This window comes from Gymnodraco acuticeps, unplaced genomic scaffold, assembly GCF_902827175.1.
Source record: "Gymnodraco acuticeps unplaced genomic scaffold, fGymAcu1.1, whole genome shotgun sequence".
Taxonomy (NCBI): Eukaryota; Metazoa; Chordata; class Actinopteri; order Perciformes; family Bathydraconidae; genus Gymnodraco; species Gymnodraco acuticeps.
The window spans coordinates 201,367-222,333 of NW_022990370.1; the positions used below are offsets into that span (position 1 = coordinate 201,367).

General features: G+C 44.4%; 1 protein-coding gene across 1 annotated transcript; it reads right to left on the bottom strand.

Annotated features, from left to right (window-relative positions):
- Positions 1-903: 903 nt before the first annotated feature.
- LOC117551462 (gamma-aminobutyric acid receptor subunit rho-2-like) lies at positions 904-20,682 on the bottom strand (the record flags this gene model as incomplete). The annotated part of the gene is made up of 3 exons (XM_034224374.1): positions 904-2,263; positions 17,451-17,659; positions 20,530-20,682. Coding segments are annotated over 3 exons (698 nt in total), but the record flags the coding sequence as incomplete, so codon positions are not given.
- Between the last annotated feature and the right edge of the window lie 285 nt (positions 20,683-20,967).

Consider the following 20,967-nt stretch of genomic DNA (forward strand, 5'->3'; position numbering starts at 1 on the left):
CAACTATGTGAGCAATGTGGAGACTGTTAACATTCTTCACATGAATACATGAAACAAACACAAATGTGCAACTTCTTTAACGCACTTGAAAAATAAGCGCCCACCTAGTGTTTGGAAAACATGGAATAAATCATTTTTCTTTTGAAGATATTTTCTTATCTTATATTTCATTAGGATGGACCTGATTTATATATAAAGGTGGAGATAAATCACTAATTGATTAAATCCACTCGTACCCCTTTTTCACTGAATTGAGTTCTATGACAATGTTTGGCAACATAGCGACTTCAATATGGGATTGTCTTATTTGAAGTTTCTCTTACAGTATATTACATGGTTAGCCTAGCCACCAAAGCCAGTCTGACAATCGATAACAAGATTGAGATCCAACAAACTAAATAATAGTTATATTATTTTTGTCGTGTTTGGAAGAATGGAATCCCTACAAACATTAGAGAAGGTAGCCACAATGATAGCATACGGGTTGCAACTCAAACTTTGAGGAATACAAAATAATAAGTCACACGTATGCTTGTTTAATGTTGTGTGACTTTTATGTATATATGTTTGTGGTTGAGTTTTTGCCACTTTGCAATCTTGCCGCCGACTTTCTACTCTCTCCATGGACTATAGTTGCTCCAACCCAGCCTCTGACTTATGGCTAGCTCTTGGTTCTTTGAGCGCAACTAGTTGGCGATTGGGCACCGCCTCCAAATTGGTCCTGGAACTGCCTCGGTGAAAAAGGGGTATCTGACGGACCATGAAGTACGGAAGCGTTAGCCATTGATAAAGATAGAATAAAGTCAAGATTAGAAAACAGTTTTCAATGCTAGCAGTGGAGCTCTAGGGAAGATTCAGGAGGGGGGGGGGGGGGGGGGGGGGGGGGGGGGGGGGGGGGGGTCCAGACTAAGATATTCTGGCAAATATTCTATGGATTGACCTGCAGTAGTGATCATCTGACTGTATCTTCCTCCAGTAGCACCATGAGATTGACATTTTTGGTTTTGATATACACATTGATTGCAATAAACTTTGGTAAAGATATTCATGTTCTCCCCACGATCATTTCGAATAACCATTGCGATTGCGAGGTTTCATAAAGCGCCATGATCATTAAGATTAAATTCTTCCTGTACTTTAGTTTATGACCAAACTCAAGCAAAAACATTCCCATAAGCATCAGCTGTATGTATGTATGTATGTTTGTATGTTAAACTAAGATGGTAAACAGTACCTGATAAACATGATTAGAATGTTAGCATGTTAGCATTTAGCTAAAAGCACCGCTAAATACAGGGTCAGAGAGATGCTAACAGTGCTAACCTCTCAATCTGATTGATTCGTCAGAATTAATTGATAACTGAATGACAGGCTTGGAGAATATATTCCAAATCTGTTATCTTGATATATTAAAAATGAAATTTGAATCACTGCTTGAAATTAAATCATGACTGATAAAGAATGGGCCTTAAAAACCTTTTGATCATGGTGATTCCCGCCTTGACAATCATTACAAATACATATTAATACACAGATCCATCAACTAAGTAGCTTACATAATCACATCATCTTATCTCTCCATGTTAGGAGTCAAATACAAAGTTGGCATCATCTCATGAACAGAAGAAATGAGGACGAAGAACTTTTAAACAGCAGTCGAAAGTTCATGAAGCTTGAAAATAATTTGTGTAAAAACGTCATTCAAATGACAATTTTTCTTTGTTTTATAGTTATATAGTGAACATTCAATTGCTGCATGAGAAAACATATCAAGAGTGTTCAATGAATCCCAAAGTGTTCATGATGAATCTTTGCAGAACTTGCACTTCAGACACACAGTACAACAGCACTCCCCAATAATCCCATTCTGAGCAGTTTTACTGTCTGAGTTCTTCCTCCTGCCCTATGTCCAGACTCTGAGTGTCTCTCAGCAGTACACAGACCAATAGATAAGGTTGAAGAAGATGTATGACCCAGGGAAAATCATCCTTGAGTATTTGTCAATGGCGTGCGTGTTCTGGATGATGTTAAGCTTCCGCAGGCTCTTCTTTTTCTTGGCGGTGGTGGACTCGCTGCTCACTGAGAGATGCACCACCATGTGTTCGGGTTTCTCGGGAACCTCGTGCAGCTCTTCCTGCTCCTCCTCCGGCACCATGGGCTCCTCAGTGTAGCCGGCCAGGCTGTTGGTGTCTGCCTCGCTGTAGGTACCGTCCAGCATGGTCATGGTCCGCGTCCCGGAGATCCCACAGGTGCAGGGGAGTGACTGGCAGGAAAAGAAAATACAGTTATCAAGGGATAACACCAACATTAATGGAGACTATCAGGCCACCTGAGCCTAAAGTGTTTAAATAAGAATTGAAATGTCCTCATGTGTCCTTACCTGTGGTATGTTATCTGTGATAATGATTTTTTTGTCGTGTTTTTTTATGGGCACTACTAGAGATTTAAAGGAATGAGTCCTGAAAACCGGAAATTAGTTAGCATTTAACCAGTTCGTTGGTCTCATAAATGTTTTTTTTATTCCTGAAAGAATTTCTGTGGTTAACACAAGCTCAAAACATGTTCACTACAACATAAAATACATCAGGTTATATACCACACTGGTGAATGTCCGTAGCTTCTATGTGACTTAAAAACAGTGGTTGCTAAATGAGACTACTAAACATCATCATGCCAAACATTAGCCACCTTTAGCTTAGCGGTGGTAAAGTGAAGTAATGTGACTCAAATTGTGTTTGTTTAAAGTTTGTTAGCTTTGTACTTCGGGCGATTGCATTAACGCTTCAAAAATCATAAAGTAGTGTTAATATGTGGAGATTATCCTGCTGAACAAAACATGGAAGTATCAGAAACTTGTGATTCCCACATATCCGCTTTTCTGCAATATTCCCAAATACAAAGTAAAATCCCATTGGTTGTTGTCGATAAAGCCCAAGCGACGCTCATCACTGCACCACTCTATGATAGTGATTGTTCATTTTTTTGTTGCTAAGGCTAGGGCTGCTCGATTATGGCAAAAATCATAATCACGATTATTTTGGTCAATAATTGATATCACGATTATAAATACGATTATTCATTGACTTTGAAAACATCCATTTATTGAACTTTAAAACAGATACAAATAATAATATGAACAGTATATTTTTAACTGTTGATAACCCTGAACGTATAATTCAACTGAAAAACCAATAGAAAAATAAATAAAATAAATGATACATTTATATTTAAATAAATAATATCAAAATAATAAATACCAATAAACAAGATCAACAAATATTTTGGAGCGCACTTCCACCAGCTACTAAACATATATAAATATGATGAATTAAAATAAATTAGATATGATCAATTTAAAATTAATTAGACTAAAATAAGTTAGACTCATCCTAATTTGAAAGGTGCAAATGTCATTCCGGCAAACATTTCAGGGCTTTGTGGACTTAATCCATGACAAAGTGGAGTTGAGACCAGGAGGCGGAGTCGCAGTCTTACACGCTTCTCTGCGCTCTCTCCTAGGCAGTCATCCATAGGAATCCCGAACCCAATAAAATACCCAATGTGTGTCTGCCCAAGGACAAGTTAAGGTAAAACCTAATAGAGGTGTCATACATAATAACCTAATAAAAGTCAATGTAACAACTACTACAGTGCAACAAAACAGGAAGATTAAATGTGGTCTCTTAAACATAAGATCTCTAGCATCTAAAGCAATATTGGTAAATGATTTAATATCAGATTATAATATTGATATATGCTCGTCTCACTGAAACTTGGTTGAGACATGAAGAATATGTCAGCATAAATGAGGCCACTCCACCCAGCCATATCAATACTCATATTGCCCGAGGCACAGGCCGAGGAGGTGGAGTTGCAGCAATCTTTGACTCAAGTTTACTTATCAATACTAAACCAAAATTAAATTATACCTCCTTTGAAAGCCTCGTTTTTAGTCTTACGCATCCGACCTGGAAAACTTTGCAGCCAATCTTATTTGTTTACAGTGTACCGTGCACCAGGTCCTTATTCAGAATTCTTATCTGAATTCTCTGAGTTTTTTATCAACTTTGGTTCTTAAAACAGATAAAGTAATATCGTAGGTGACTTTAATATTCATGTTGACGATGATAAAAATAGCCTTACTGTTGCATTTAACTCTATATTAGATTCTGTTGGTTTTTGTCAGAGTGTAAATAAACCAACCCACTGCTATAATCACACTCTCGACCTTGTTCTGACTTACGGAATTGAGCAACTATTAGTACAACCGCATAATCCTGCTTTATCTGACCATTTCTTAGTAACTTTTGAAGTACTGTTACTAGACTACAAAGCATTAGTCAAAAGCTCCTTCAGCAGAAACATAAATCTGTTAGTGCTATAGCCAAAGTCCTGCCAACCCAATGTCCTGCTCCGTTGGGGGTTCCGCTGAGGGTCCTGCCAACTCCGTGTCCTGCCAACTCCGTGTCCTGCCAACTCCGTGTCCTGCCAACTCCGTGTCCTGTCCTGTTGGGGGTCCCGCCGACACCTGTCCCGCCGGGGGTCCCGCCAACACCTGTTCTGTCAGAGGTCCAGCCAGCTCCGAATCCTGTTCAGTCTGATGTCCCGCTGCCACCAGATTCTAACCCGCCGGGGGTTCCGCCCACACCTTGTCCTGTTCTGACGGCGGTCCCGTCGACACCAGCCCTTGTTCCGTCTGGGGTCCAGTCGACACCAGCCCTTGCCCCGTCTGGGTCCCACTGACACCAGCCCATATTCTGTCCAGGGTCAGTCTGCACCTGTCTCGACGGCTCCGTTTCCTGTACGGCCGACACCGGTTTCTGTACCACCGGGGGTTCCGCCATCTCCAGCTCCCAGTGCTCCCGATCCCTGTGCTCCTGCTCCAGCGATCCAGCTGACCCCGGAGGGGCCCCATCACGGCCAACGCCGTCTCCCTGCCCGTCCTCCGGAGCTGTCCCGGCACTGCCTTCCTGCCCGTCCTCTGGAGCTGTCCCGTCGCCGCCTTCTTGCCCGTCCTTGTGCCCGGCCCCCCGAGTTCCCCAGCCACGGCCTTCGCCCTCGAGCCCGGCCCCCTGAGTTCCCCAGCCGCGGCCTTCGCCCTCGAGCCCGGCCCCCTGAGTTCCCCAGCCGCGGCCTTCACCCTCGAGTCCGGCCCCCTAATTTACCCCGACGAGGCCTTCACCCCTGTCTTCGGCCCCCTGAGTTTCCCCGCCACGGACTTCCCTGCTCTGTTGCTGTTCCCCTGGGCCGTCTGCACGAGTCCCCCTTCTTGGCCTCTACCTTGCCCCCGGGGCCGTCCGCCCGTGTCCCCCTTCTCTGCCTCTGCTTTGCACCCGGGCTGTCCGCCCGAGTTCCCCTTCTCAGCCTCTGCTTTGCCCCCGGGCCGTCCGCCTGAGTCCCCCTTCTCGGCTTCTGCTTTGGCTGTCCACCCTAACCCTATTTAGAGAGAATGGACGTCCATTCTCAGGAGACGTCTGACAGTGGTGCGGTTACCCAAAGTGACAGACCTAATTTTACCTCTATTTAGAGGCAATGGACTTCCACTCTCGGGAGAGGGACCTCCAGCATGTGTCCCTGAAATGGGGACTCAGAGGACAGGCTGCTTCACAGCACTATGTAACCCAGGAAAGAAACTTGAAACCTGTCAGTTTCATCCACATTTGACTCATGAAATGTACAGCAGAGTCACTGCTGTAAGCAGGGTCCCACGCACACACAGGCAGAGATCCAGGGGTCATGCACATGGCTTTCTTACCCAGCAATAAGTGTGTGAAAGCTGGGTAAAAGTTATGTGAATACAGGGAGGGAGAGACCAGTAGCAGCAGAAGCAGCAGGCTGTGACCCATACAGAGAGCTCCTTCCAGCACCTCGCTCTCCCACCCAGAGGACAGGCTGCTTCACAGCACTATGTAACCCAGGAAAGAAGCTTGAATCCTGGGTATGTCAGTGTTAAAAAGTGCATTAAACTGGTTTAATTACCCAGCAATAAGTGTGTGAAAGCTGGGTAAAAGTGATGTGAACAGAGGGAGAGAGCAGCATTTCACAGGCATTTCACAGGCACATAGGCAGAGATCCAGGGTGATGCACATGGGTCAGAAAAAGTCTAAGTTAACTTTTGGAAGAACCAGAGAAAAGGGTGAAAATGGATAAAATGACCCAAGACCCCCAAATGACGGACTAAGCAGATCCAGCATTGCTCCCTCACATGAGCAAACAGGCTATTTTACACTAACAGGAGACAGAGCGCGAAAACCACCTCTCTGTGGGCCCTCCAAGACCCCCAAATTATGGACTAAGCAGCTCCAGCATCGCTCCCTCACATGAGCAAACAGGCTATGGCAGACTTCCATGAAATACACCGGGAAAACCACCTCTCTGTGGCAGCTCCAAGACCCCCAAATGACGGACTAAGCAGCTCCAGCATTGCTCCCTCACATGAGCAAACAGGCTATTTAACACTAACAGGAGACAGAGCGCAAAAACCACCTCTATGTGGCCCCTCCAAGACCCCCAAATTACGGACTAAGCAGCTCCAGCATCGCTCCCTCACATGAGCAAACAGGCTATGGCAGACTTCCATGAAATACACCGGGAAAACCACCTCTCTGTGGCCGCTCCAAGACCCCCAAATGACGGGCTAAGCAGCTCCAGCATCTCTCCCTGACATGCGTACTTCCATAACCTCGCGCACCTTGGGTCCCCGGGCCCCCAAACTTAAGCACTCCCCCACGGACTAAACCCAGATGATCACACCCTCAAGAACCTCGTGCCCCTGGGAACCTTAAAGGGGGGGTGGAGTTTGCGGTGCTTTATCGTCCGCCCATCGGCATCCATATTCGTCCTTAATCACAGCACCACCCACCCTCCTGTGGAGGATGTTCTCATGGCCCTGGTAACACTTAAAGGTGGTGGATTTTGCGGTGCTTTATCGTCCGCCCATCGGCATCCATATTCGTCCTTATTCACAGCACCACCCACCCTCCTGTGGAGGATGTTCTCATCGCCCTGGTAACCCTTTAAATAGTCTGATACTACCACTGCACTTTACAAGCCAGAAATAATGTTTAAATAGTCGGGGGAAGTGTTTTTAAACGTTTGGAAGAGATTTTTAGCTTGTCATTTTGCAAGATATCATTTAACATTGAAGCTCTTCTGGAGATGGACAGAATATGCCAATTTACAGGAGAGCTTCAATGTTAAATCATATCTTGCAAAATGACAGGCTAAAACCCAGGAAATAAGTGTTTCAAAGGCGGGGAAAAGTTGTTTAAAATAGTCTGATACCTCCAGGGCGCATCACCACATTTTACAAGCCAGGGAAGGTGTCTGAATCCTGGGTAAACTATGTTTAAATAGTATGATACCTCCAGGGCGCATCACCGCATTTTACAAGCCAGGGAAGGTGTCTGAATCCTGGGTAAACTATGTTTAAATAGTATGATACCTCCAGGGCGCATCACCGCATTTTACAAGCCAGGGAAGGTGTCTGAATCCTGGGTAAACTTTGTGTAAATAGTCTGATACCTGGCACTGTATCAACCCCTGGGAACCTTAAACGTTATTAAAATGTTTTTTTATTTATTTAATTATCACATTATTTTTACAAAAACAGTATACACAATATGCATAATAAACATAATAATAACATGATTAGCGGGGGCCCGGGGGCCATATTAGCCGTCTAACTTGTACGGTGCACCGAGGGAAAAAGGCTGAGTCCACGGCCTCTACCCCCACATCAGGAGTATCAACCGGCCCTGAAGAAGAGGTATCGCTGCTATCCGCCCCTGAGTCCTCTTTGGAGGTATCTGACGGCGGTAGAACTCCTTCCGATGATGCTGCTGCTGCCGCCCTGAACATGGAGCGGATCTTCAATCTCTCCTTTATTCCAGGCGTATTTGCGTAGAACCGGTCTGCAGTGCTTACGTCGTGACACATAAACCTGGCGAGAATCAACCTGCTTTCTGGATCTTGGTGATGCTTGATATTGTCAGCCAGGGCAGTGTGCAGGATTGTGAAGGTGACGGCTGTTTCTAGCCCAGCATCAGCCCAAGCCCTCTTCAAGTGAGCGTTCAGGTTCCTGGAGGCATGCTTCCCCGTTGTGAAAAGGAAGAATTCATTCTGAGGACCGGACAAGCCCTCTTGTATCCCCATCCACCGCAAGACCCAGCTAAACTCCTTTACTGTAAGCACCAGCTGTGCTTTGCCAAATGTCTTGGCAGTCTTGTGATCCTGCACATGGATGATGTAGCCCTCAGCAGTGCCCCTTAAGTCCGCCTCCAAGACCTCAGTGTTGGTCATGTTTGCGTACACACCCGGACGGTGGCCATACAGTAGGCTCCAATGGAGGGTTAGATAGCCATATAGCAGGTACTGGGTGATTGAGGTCGGGTTGCAAGCCATCAGGTCAAGTAAATGGGATGCGCTTCTCAGCGGCCGCCATGGCGGCGAGAAGCTCTGCCTGGCTCGGCAGATGATCCAGCTTATTTCTCTTCACCTTAAACTGGTAGACAGTGACAGACTTTTTCAATTCTTTCATGTTGGCTTTCACCTCTCTGATGATGTGGGTCATATCAGACTGGGTGAGCCTGCACGCCCGGAGCTTTGACTCAGACAAGTACCTCAGGAAATGGTTCACATTCTTCAGGAACAACAGCAATGTTGTGACTACCCGGCCCGACTTTACAATATACTGGCTCCAGCCACGGACCCTCTCCGTGTCTTTTAGGAACAGCCAATCTGACAGCCGGTTAACACCATGGGCCATGAATACGAGGAAGTTCTTTATCCGGCTGACATTGGACAGACAACTTTCTTTCCGTTTTACTGTCGGTGCGACACCCTCACAATGATGTCTGTATGTCTGAATGTACGTCTCCATGCTTTGAGGCAACGTGATTTCACGCATGGTATTCCCCCGTCCCTTCCCAGTGGACCAGTGAGGAAAGGGCCAGTCCTCATTACAGGAGGCTGCTGGGGGCCGCATGACAGTCTTGACCGGGGTATTGAGAGGGGTCTGACTACGGGAGGCTGCTGGGGACCGCATGACAGTCTTGACCGGGGTCCTGAGAGGGGTCTGACTACGGGAGGCTGCTGGAGACCGCATGACAGTCTTGACCGGGGTCCTGAGAGGGGTCTGACTACCAGAGGCTGCTGGAGACCGCATGACAGTCTTGACCGGGGTCTTGAGAGGGGTCTGACTACCGGAGGCTGCTGTGTTTTTGCCGGAGGTACTTGAGATTGCCAGGCCCTTAAATCGTATACATTCTTCCTCTTCCTCAAGCACAGCAGCAGTGGCACACTGCTGCCTGGGTTTTAGCCCCTTTTTCAGCCTGGAGCGCAGGGTCTTCACCTCATCAATGAGGGCATCCTTCTGAGCCCTCAATGCCACATTTTCCAGCATCACCTGCCTGCAGTCCTCTTCGTCACACTCAGTATGTGGGGAGAAGGGTGGAGGGTGCACCGGGTATTCCTCCTCATTGTCTATATCCAATGATGTAGCCATTCCAATGATGGGATTAGTCTGTCTGAGGTCATGGAGCAATTGCAGGGCCACACTATGCTTCAGCCTTGCCAGGACCTGATGTGCTTCATCTCGGGATAACTCAGGGTGGCCATGAGTCACATGACGGTCCAGTTTATTCCCAGCATACGAACACCCTGTGATGGGACAGGGTTTGGTCCGAACATTTATTCTGCCACTAGCCATTTTAAGAATGATGCCTCTTTCCTCCAAGTTACGTACTGCATGTTTGTGCTTAAGGTGCTTGTTCAAAGCCAGATAGAAGAGTCTGCACACCGGGCATTTGGACGACATCCTTACTGAAACAAAGAATTGTATTTCAATTATTTCAAAGTCTTTTGTGTTTCTCCATTTATATGCGTTAGCGTTACCGGTGATTGCAACAATGGGTTTGATGCTTCAATGCCTGGTACACGGACCAATGGAGGACTTGGGTTACCACTTGGCTAAATGGTCCCACCTCCGCACCAACGCGGGGCTAGTGATGGCAACATTGGGTCCGATGCATCAATTCATGGTGCCCCGACCATGAGAGAGTTTGGGGTGCCCCGGAACCAGGCAGTACCCCAGCAGGAAACATGTTTTATGGTCAAAGGGTCAAGGGTCAAGAGTGATAGAACCGGGGTAAAGCAAAGAAAGGGTCCGAAAATAGTGACTTGTAACCCGGGTAGAGCGTATGTCATCTCTCGGTCCTATCCTCCAGACAACATGGTAACGTGGGGACAACAGTACCTCCGGGCGCTCCATCCCGCTCCGGCATTCGCCGCAGCGGGGGGAGGAGGCATTGAACCCCTCACACCTGCCCCCGGAGGAGGCAGGGGAGTCAGGTACCCGGAGGGCGCACGGTGGACGGCCAGGGCGAGGCCGCCACACCGCGCTGGAGTCAGAGTTCCGAGTGTTGGAGCCGGGTCCCGGTGAAACGCAGGACGGAGCACCTGGCAGTAGTGTTAATTTCGTCAGCTATTTTTTTATTTAGTTTTAGTCTTAGTCCTGTGTTAAATTTCCTTTTTAGTTTTAGTCATATTTAGTCACCTTCATCCTGTTTTTATTTAGTCAAGTTTTAGTCGACTAAAAGTCTGAGCATTTTAGTCTACTTTTTGTCAATGAAAACTGTTGAGTCTTTTTTAGTCATCAGATTATATAGAACATTTCAGTCAAACTAGTCTAGCCAAAACCAATAATTTGTCATTTTAGTCAAACGTATTTCACAATAAGATTATATCTTGTCCTTATGAAAAACACAGGTTGAATGATTAAGAAGCTTAGCAGAGAGTATCTGGTCAGGTTTGTGGTGTTTTTACCAGCTGTGTTATGGCCACATTGCTTCACTTCTGATAAAACAATGCCTTCGCTTTTTTTCTCTGCCTCATTGTAGCGAAAATGGGCCCAAATATCACATAGTTTCTTTCTCCCAAGCAGTGGTGGCTTTAGACCAGGGGTGGGGAACCTTTTTCCTCTCAAGGGCCATTTAAATGTTTCCAACATCCTCCGAGGGCCGTACAAATGATTGACCTCTGCTTAAAAATACTAAAATCACAGCCCATTCATTCGGCCTTTCTTTCATGCTGTGCAAAGAAAAAGCAACCTCTTAATCCAGATATTTTACCATGACTCATGCATGCACGTGCACGGTGTGGCATGACCACCAAAACAGAAATATATGGACACAAGATGTGTGCAAATGTATTTAGTTTCCTATCCATGTGAACATGTTTTAAGTGGGGACCTAACCTCCTCTAGGGGGGTGTTCTCCCCCGGGAAGACATTTTTTTTTAAATGTTGAAGTTAAAAGCATCAATCTGGTGCACTTTGAGAGCAACATTAAGAGATCTATGGATACATCTCTCAACACCCATATGAAACAGAACTGTAAGCAGATTTTCTTTTTCTTTATGGATATTTTACAAATCACTCTCCTTTCAAACTGTATTCTTGTTTATTAATAACAACTTTTGTTACTGTCATATAGTATTTTATACCCGTTTACTTTATTCTCTTGTTTTTGTATAACTATAATGATCATATAAAGATGTGCCTTTACCTCACTGGTTGTAGAAAAAACTTCTTATATTCGTTAGCATAGCTAGCTAACCAGATGCTAATAACAACAAAGTTATTGACTGTATGATCAGTATGTCGGATGAACAGATCGCCACTGGGCTTTCAACTAAAGACACAGCCACGCAGAAACTGCAGCATGTGTACGGCTCCTTATGGGTACTGCAATTTGTGGAAGTGGCGGAGCGGCGTTCTGGTGCTCTCCGTCAGAACCATGGTCAGAACTGCATCCCTGTCAGATGAGACATATACCACGTGATGACACGTTAGGCTCGTGATGTGTTCAAGGACCCTGACCTTGGCCAGGAAAAACAGGTACTCGCTTGTTTAATTTTTTTGCGGTCTAGATTTCTTTCTTTTTTTTCTTTTTTGCGTATGTTTATAAATTACCTCGAGGGCCGTAGCAAAGGTCTCGCGGGCCGTATACGGCCCGGAGGCCGGAGGTTCCCCACCCCTGCTTTAGACTTTTTTGTTGTCAGTCATTTTGACGGACAGGATCGTAACATTTCCGTCATAATCCATTATTATCCGTCGAGTGCACAATTTATCAATCACTCGCGCTGACGGGGGGGTATTTGGTTAACGCGAGTGCGACCACTGCTCCCAAGCCCTGTTGTTGCCATTTTATTTTCTGTTAAATAAGGTTAGTTAGACCATGAGTTAGACCCGAGTCTTTCTGACAGTTCATATTTTGCCGCTGCCCGGTGTAATTCAAATCTACCGCCGCGCGCATCACAGACACACAGCTGCTGCCCTGCCGCAGCACCGGAAATGGAACTGCTGGGAGAAAAACTGCCTATCAGAAATGTAACGTTATCTTTGATAATATTTCGTCTCCTCATTTTTCGTCAACGAAAGTAAAGAGAGATTTTGGCATAGTTTTTATTTAGTAAACTACATTTTCGTCTCGTCACTTTTCGTCAACGATATTACATGATGATTTCGTTACAGTTATTGTTTACTGCCGTCGGTGCCGTCTCGTCATCGTCTCGTTTTCGTCATGGAAAAAAAGGTCGTTGACGAACATATTTCGTCATAGTTTTGTTCAACGAAATTAACACTACCCGGCAGGAGCTTCCAGCAGACCCCCCCGCGCGGTTCCCTCGTCCCTCGGAAGAGGCGGAGAGTTGGGTGTTTTTCATCTGCTGGCGGACTGCCGGGGAGAACGCGCTGCTCGGGAGCCAGGCTCAGAGTGAGTGGCAGTGGGTGCCCGCGCACCTGCCTTTTACAGCGGGAGCACGAGCTGGTCTCGGGGAGGGAGAGAAGAGAGGAGCGGAGGCTGCGGAAACAGCCAGGGCCCTCCCCTCAAACACACCCCTCAATTTTGACAAGACAAACAGCAAGAAGAGTCCCCTTTCGACTCCCCTTGCATTCCTCCAGAGACCAGTTTGGACTTAAAGTTAAGAACCAGGCTGGGGGGGTCTCCAGGCATCAGATAACCAGAGTAAAGGGGTGAAAATGGAGAAATTGTATCCCAAAATAGTGTCTCTTAAGGCGGATAGAGTCCCCTGACAACTCTCCTTACCTTCCTCCAGAGTCAGAAAAACTCTAAGTTACCTTTTGGAAGAACCAGAGAAAAGGGTGAAAATGGATAAAATGTATCCCAAAATAGTGTCTCTTAAGGCGGATAGAGTCCCCTGACAACTCTCCTTACCTTCCTCCAGAGTCAGAAAAACTCTAAGTTATCTTTTGGGAGAACCAGAGGAAAGGGGTGAAAATGGAGAAATTGTATCCCAAAATAGTGTCTCATAATTCCCTGACAACTCCCCTTGAATTCCTCCAGAGACCAGTTCAAAAACTTAAAGTTTGGTAAGAACCATGATTGGGGGTCCTCCAGGCAACAATTGTATCCGATCCAAAGTGCTCATGTAGCGGATGCATTCCTCCATGATTTCTCCATCATGTGATATAGCCCGTTTTTTTCTAAGTGCTCTCAAAAACCGGGTTTCCGATTTCGTGCAGATGGTAGCTTGGAAAAGATGAATGAATTTTTTCGACGGAGGAAGGGAGGTCTCGATTCCCCTCTCCGTTGTAAAATGCAACGTGGGGGTGCAAATGTCTCCGGGGCTTCCGCCGGAAGTGCCGAAGACTTGAGCTTTTTGTAGCCCCTCCTCCGTTGGCACTTAGCCGTTTTTTCGAGAATTTCGAAAATCATGCATACTTCCATAACCTCGCACACCGTGAGACCCCGGACCCCCGGACTTAAGCACTCCCCCACGGACTAAACACAGATGTTCACACCCTCCAGAACCTCATGCCCCTGGTGACATTTAAAGGTGGTGGATTTTGCGGTGCTTTACTGTCCGCCCACCAGCATCCATATTCGGCCTTATTCACAGCAGCACCACCCACCCTCCTGTGGAGGATGTTCTCATGGCCCTGGTAACACTTAAAGGAGGTGGATTTTGTGGTGCTTTATCGTCCGCACACCAGCATCAATATTCGGCCTTATTCACAGCAGCACCACCCACCCTCCTGTGGAGGATGTTCTCATGGCCCTGGTAACACTTAAAGGTAATGGCTTTTGTGGTGCTTTACTGTCCGCACACCAGCATCAATATTCGGCCTTATTCACAGCACCACCTGCCCTGCTGGAGGTTCACACTTTAACTTTTTTTTTTTACCCTCCTCTGCCTTACACATCCTCCCACACTTGAGCACTCTTCACTCGGACTAAACCCCTCCATGCACACCCAGACTGCACCCAGAGAACAGGCTGCTTCACAGCACTTTGCAAGCCAGGAAAAGTGATTGAATCCTGGGTATACATGTTTAATTGTTTAAGTGTTTTTAAATGTGTGAAAACAGTGTTTTGTCACTTTCAAAACTCTCCCTTCATTGCCCGGAGAAATTGGGTCGATGTTGTATTCAATCTGACCGTTAATATTCCAGTGAGACGAAGTACGTACAATGACCGGAGTGATCCCATGTTAATTTTGTCCCAATACCGGAGCATTCCCTAACCCTATCTATTTGTTGGGGACTAATTTCAGTGGTGGGTTAATCCATATTTATTGTTCTAATAATGTTTGCAGAACAGTGTATGTGATGAGTGTATGAAACAACATAATGTGTTCATTGTAGGAAACATTCATTGAGTTTTTGGAAATCTCAGAATCATTACCAATGAAAAGTTAATGTTGCTGCTCACGAATAATTCACAAGGCCTGACATCAATCTTGGGAGTTACTTGATCAAGTTAAAAGAGCAATAAGCAGAGACAAGCCGTGTCAGGAGAGTTTAGTGTGCAGTCAGTGTAATGAGTCCATTCATTCCCTGAGAGTAACTCAGGGAAACTGCAAGCAGTTTGCTTTTCAAACTGGAACAAGAAAGCAGCGGAGAAGTAACGGGGCAGAAACCCTCCTTTTTACGCAGCGGTCCAGACATAGACATCAAACGACAAAACATATTCAGTGTGCAGTTCCTTTGGCATTAGGGCAGGGATATCTAGATACTTTCCAAGGTTTGACATAATGAGTTGTGCTACTTTTAAAGCAAGCAACGTTGTTTTCAAATCTGTAATCAAAGAGGTCCGCAAAAACGCTATCGACCAATCAGAATGATTTGACTTGTCCACTTTATAAATATATTTACATTTCTTCCGTTACGAAACAAACTTACAAAGCATAAGATGGAAACATTTAAGATTAACTTCGACCTCCAGGGGGGTCTTACTATGGAGGAGTGGATTGAGGAGTGCCTATCTCCAGAAAAAAAATTACCTAAACGACGACATGCAGAGCTACGTGAAGAGCAGGTAGACGAACTGGAAAAGTACCACCATTCAAAAGCTTTCTGATGCGGGTCTTGAAACAAAGCAGAGAAATGATGACCGTTAGTGGCCACAGGTGCGAAAGCTCTCTCCAGAGCTACTGAAAGCCAAATCTCGGGGACCGGAGAAAGTGGAGCAATATTCTCGCCACGCCAAGAAACAGCCTAGAACAACCTAAACCTATAAAAGTAACCACGTAAGCCATTCTATTGATGCTGGACAGTTTTTCAGTGGGTGCAACATACAAATGAATGTAAATAAATAGCCAAATAATGGATCAAGGCTCTCTGTCTAATATGTTTGCTAGCTGTTAGTGTTGTTGCATAGCAACCACCTCGCACTATGTTTCGTGCAGAAGGCAATGGAGGGACTATTTTATTTTTAACATCATTATTTACTAATAAAAACTATTTAAATTAGAGTGTGTATTTTTCTTTCATATTGCCACACTTGGTAACCGTTTTATAAAAGCAATAGCTCACTTCAGGCATATACCACGGCCTGTCGGGGCTCTCAGGTTAAGTATACGACAGTGCCATAGCTAAATGTTTTAGGTCTAAAGGTGTGTTTTGCTCTGCTCACCGGTCCCTCACAGCGGGCAGAGCTGCAGGTGCTGATCTCTCTCTCTCGCGCGCGTCCGGTTATACTTCACTCGCGTTTATGTCCAAATCCATCAGAAAACCAAGTTATGTTTTAAGCATGAAAGCTGTAGGCCTATAGCTGTCTTCTGTTCAAACTGTGATCACCAGTTCAAGACATTTGACAAATTCGACTTGGTTTCTATTAGGGCTGTACCGCTGTACCAGAATATCCGAATATTCGTTCGTTGGAGTACTATTCGGGTTTCAATTTCGTTATTCGGATATTCTTTTTTTTAAATGTATTTATTTTTTATTTATTGAAATCTCCAATATCAACGTAAGAGCTTGTGCCTCTTCGGGGGGTGCTAACACTTAACCATAAATGCTATCGTTTACTTTCTCCGTCTTTTTATGTAGATATTACTTTTTCTCCATTAATCTCCGTCACGTTGTTTCCATAGCAACAACAACTTCCTGTCAACTGCGCTAACTCTCCTTCAAAATAAAAGCATGTCCATACAAAATAGAAAGCCAAGCCAAATTACACTTAAGACATATACAACTGCAACAAAAGTAACAAACACAATGGAATATCCTTTTTAATTTCAAAGAACACAAATTGGGTTGTATACATTAACAAATAACTATAAAACAACAATACTCTAGAATAACCAAAATACACGTGTCGAAGCGGTTCGCTGCTGATTACTACGTGGCCATAATCTTGCAGCCCTACAAATGAACTGAGATTTCCACACACATATTTTAAGCTATACTACTACGCCGGACCAATACAAAGCAGGGTTTTAAGGATAGGATAATGTCACTACTCACGTAGTTGTTTTTAACTGTTCTTTGCTAAGTGTGCAGAGAAATGTTGATTTAAAATGTCAATTTGAAGGTTGGATACATTTTGTGTGCATATATTAATATTTAAGATGTAAATTAATCCCAGTTTAATGTTACTATTAAAAATACTTTCTATTTTTATTGTCTCATTTGGCGGCATCAATGTATGCATTTGATACGGCTACAGGAGGAGTAGCTCTAGGATTGGGTCTCATAAATAGCTCTTAAGGTCAAAATAATGAGGTCCTCGATTTCATGCTAGGCGCTGGAAGATGCCGCTTCCGATGGCATGCACTCGGTTCTCATTGGAATCAATTGAAAAAATATTACATTTCTGGCTAGCTGATTTAAACCTTTCTATTGAACATATTTTAGGCATGATATGTTTTTATGATGACTTGATCAACTTTCTTAAAGCATGTTGTTCGCATACAAACTCTCATTGTTCTTTCTCTTTCTTTCTCACTTATTCTTTTTGTACCTAGACAGCCTGACAGATGCTCTCTGACGTGGAAATGACTAAGTCACAAGAGTGCATTTAGAGCGGGGAACCTCTGAACAGCGACAGAGACTTGTCTGGCTCCTGAATAGAGAGGGATGCCTCTTTTATTTAAATACTTAATGGCATTCTGAAGTCTTTCTCAAACAGCGTAGAGCGGAAACCAACCTGAGATCGTGCTCTCATTCTCATCTTGCGCTCTCTCCGGTCCTGGACGGTGGACAGGTAGTTGACGACGGCGTATTCCAACACAGACAGGAAGACAAAGACGAAGCTGACCCACAGGTAGATGTCCACCGCCTTGATGTAGGACACCCGGGGCATGGACGCATTCACTCCAGTGATGATGGTGGACATGGTCAGCACCGTGGTGATGCCTGGACACAAAGACAAAAAGTCCTCATTAACTGCAGGTTGAGATTTCAGAGTGTAGTACAGTATAATCATGGTGCTGACTCGATGTGGGGCAGCTCAACTATAGGGTTCAAAGCAATAACAACACAACACAATATAATGCAATGTGTTCCAACAGCCCTGTAATGAATACAAACCTGCAGGGATGTTAAGATTCACCGATTCGCATCGGTGCACCGGCATAAACGTTCAAGATGCGAGTGCACCGGTTGAAAGAGTGCACATCGGCTACAGTTTGGGTTGAACTCGCGATGCATCGATTGTAGTGTCTTTGCATCGGTAAAAAACCGATTCATTCATATAATATCCTCTCATCCTGTCAACCCTCAGCAGAGACGATCTTTGATCTTTGCTTCGCACTACGGAGGCCGAGTCTCAGTGATCAACACACATGGAAGTCGAGGAGAAAGAGAAACACAGTGCACCGAAAAATACCTACAAATCAAACGTTTGGCAACACTTGGATTGCAGAGTATGAATGTCCTCTTATTATTTTCAGACGATATGTGTGTAAAGTTTGTGAAGGCAGGAGGAAAAAGCTTCCGCGATCACCGTCTCCTCTGTTCCTCCAAACCCGCCCCCCCTGAAAATAATGAGTGACAGGCTGATTAACCTAATAGAAACTTTATTATACACTTAATCACTGATTGAGATATAATGAAGCTAACTTAATCTCATACATTCATGGGATTTATGTAACAGTAAGACAGAGAATGTAAGTGTGCACCCACATGCACTATTTTAGTTTGATATGCTGTTGTAAATACTCCTGTTGTCTGCTGTGTTCAGACTCAAGTCCTGTGTGTGATGACACATTCAGGACATTCAGTGTCCTTTCTTTAACAGAAGACCGTTGCTAGAAGCTGCAGCTAGACTGCAGAAGCATTAGTTTTTTGTTTTGAGGATGGAAGAATTTCACACACAGATACTGTATCGGGATGCTAGAGCTATTCAATTGATTTATTTTGGTTTATAAATTAATGTCAAGACATTTATGTTATTGATTTCTGAAGCACTTTCTAAATAATAAAAAGAGAGTTCATATGTATTTACTGCATGTATTCATTGATGAAAAATAAGCCATGTGCAGTAATATAGAACATTGAGGATGCAACGCATTGGTATGAATCGTGATGCATCGGGATATCGAATTGAATCGGTGACAGGATAATCGTAATCGGATCGAATTGTGAGACCAGTGAAGATGCACAGCCCTAGTCTCGGCACCGTCACATAAATGGAGAAGGAAAATAACTCTGGTTATTTTAAACCCTAGATTTAAAATAAGGGCTTTAAGAGTGATCATACTGGTTTATTTAGCTAAGATCTGCTGATTTATAGACTTGTCTTTCCCAATGTAAGTCAATGGGAAAAGGTACAATGGCACAATGAGGCCACAGACTGACAGGAAGCTGTAATACCACCGTTTGACCACTACAAACATTCGTTTTGCGGTCCAATGCACTTCCTGGGGGCTTGGTTCTGATTAGAAGACTCAATTAAGAATCACTAAAATATGCAGACCTGAGGACAGTTGACAGAAGAGATAGTGGCATACAATATGACTGCTTATATGTATTTGTTTGTATTAGTTATCTTCTGTTTTCCTTGGTCAAGTCAAAATCAAGGAAGCTGGAGACGAACACATCGTCTCCAGCTTCCTTTATTTTTGGTACTCCGCTCATTGAATTTTCATCTCTAGAAAGTATCATCTTGTCTGCCCTATCACTTTCCTTCTCTGCTTCCCAACTTTGGTCCATGCCTTCATTACATCCAGAATCCACTTCTGCAGCAGCATCCACACTCCGAAATAAACTCCAGAACATCCAGAACGCTGCTGTCCGTTTGCTGTCCCACGCCGTTTACTGTGATCATCTCTCTCCACCAGAACCTTCACTGGCTCCCTGCGCCTCAATGGATCCATTTATAGTCCTTCGACTGTTGTTGTGTGTGTTGTCATCTTTGGTCATTTTAACTTAACAATGTAAAAGATTGCTACCACATTGCTCCTTAAGGTGACGGCTAAGCACACAGGTAGCTGCTAACAGTGCTAAAGATGCTAACGGTGCTAACACCCCTACGCTGAAAAAACTGAACCGTTGACTTTAATTAAATTTCACATAACTGTATTATAGCCTATATAATACTACTAATAATAATAATAATAATAGTGAGATTGTAGAGTACTAAATGTATTCAATATTTAGTTATATTGTTTATCATTTAGCTAATCATAGGGATATGTGTATTTTTCTATTGTGAATTTGTATATAGTTGCTGCTACTATCAATTATAATGTTTCATTTTACATTGTATTCTTACTATATATAGTTGTCACTAATGTACATTTATTTTGTAATTATATTTGTATCTTAAACATTTTTAACTTGTGTAATGCTTGACACTGCTGCTGGAGAAAAAATAATGTCCCAATATTGGATAAATAAAGTATATTTATCAGATGTTACTCAAACATTAGGACATTTTAGGGGACTATTTCAGCAGTGGATTAATACACATTTGGCGCTCTACTGAGTATTTGTGGCAGAAGAACGTGTGTATTTGAGATTGGATAGGATTATATATTACCAATAGAAAAGAGAAAAACAAACTGCATTGAAGTTATAAATCAGGTATACAAATATCACAACCTTCGTACAGCCAAGTGTATGAGCCATGAGAGGACCTTGGGGGGGGGGGTGGGGGGGTTTGTTCCAAATGTGTGGAGCCATGTCACAGCCAGCTTTCATCATCCCACAGTCCCATCTGACCGGGGGCACCCAAATCTCTTCAAAGGACATTTGACACAAGTTTTTAAAAGCACATTTCTTACCCAGGGAGACTCTGGCCGGCACGGCGCGGCGGTCGATCCAGAAGGACACCCATGAGAGCATCACCATGAGCGTGGCGGGGAAATATGTCTGCAGCAGGAAGAAGAAGATGTAGCGGCGCAGCGTGAAGTTGATGTACAGACGATTGTACCAGCCTGAAACACAAAAAGTTCAAGATCAAGCAAAGATTCCAAAATGAACAAACTGGTAACACAAGACAGGGTCAATGTGCTTATTAAAACACTGTAGAGGCTTCTCAATTCTTAAATTTCCCCTCCTCGACTCCTCTCCTCGAGACTTAGTCCCGCCCACAGGAGATGCGAGCGGAGGAGCCGAGGAGGGGAGCCGAGGAGAAAGGAGGGGAAGCAGCAGGCGGTTAGAGAAATGAGAACTCCTCTCCTCTGAGCGGTCATTTTAAAGAGACGTCCATTAATGATGAC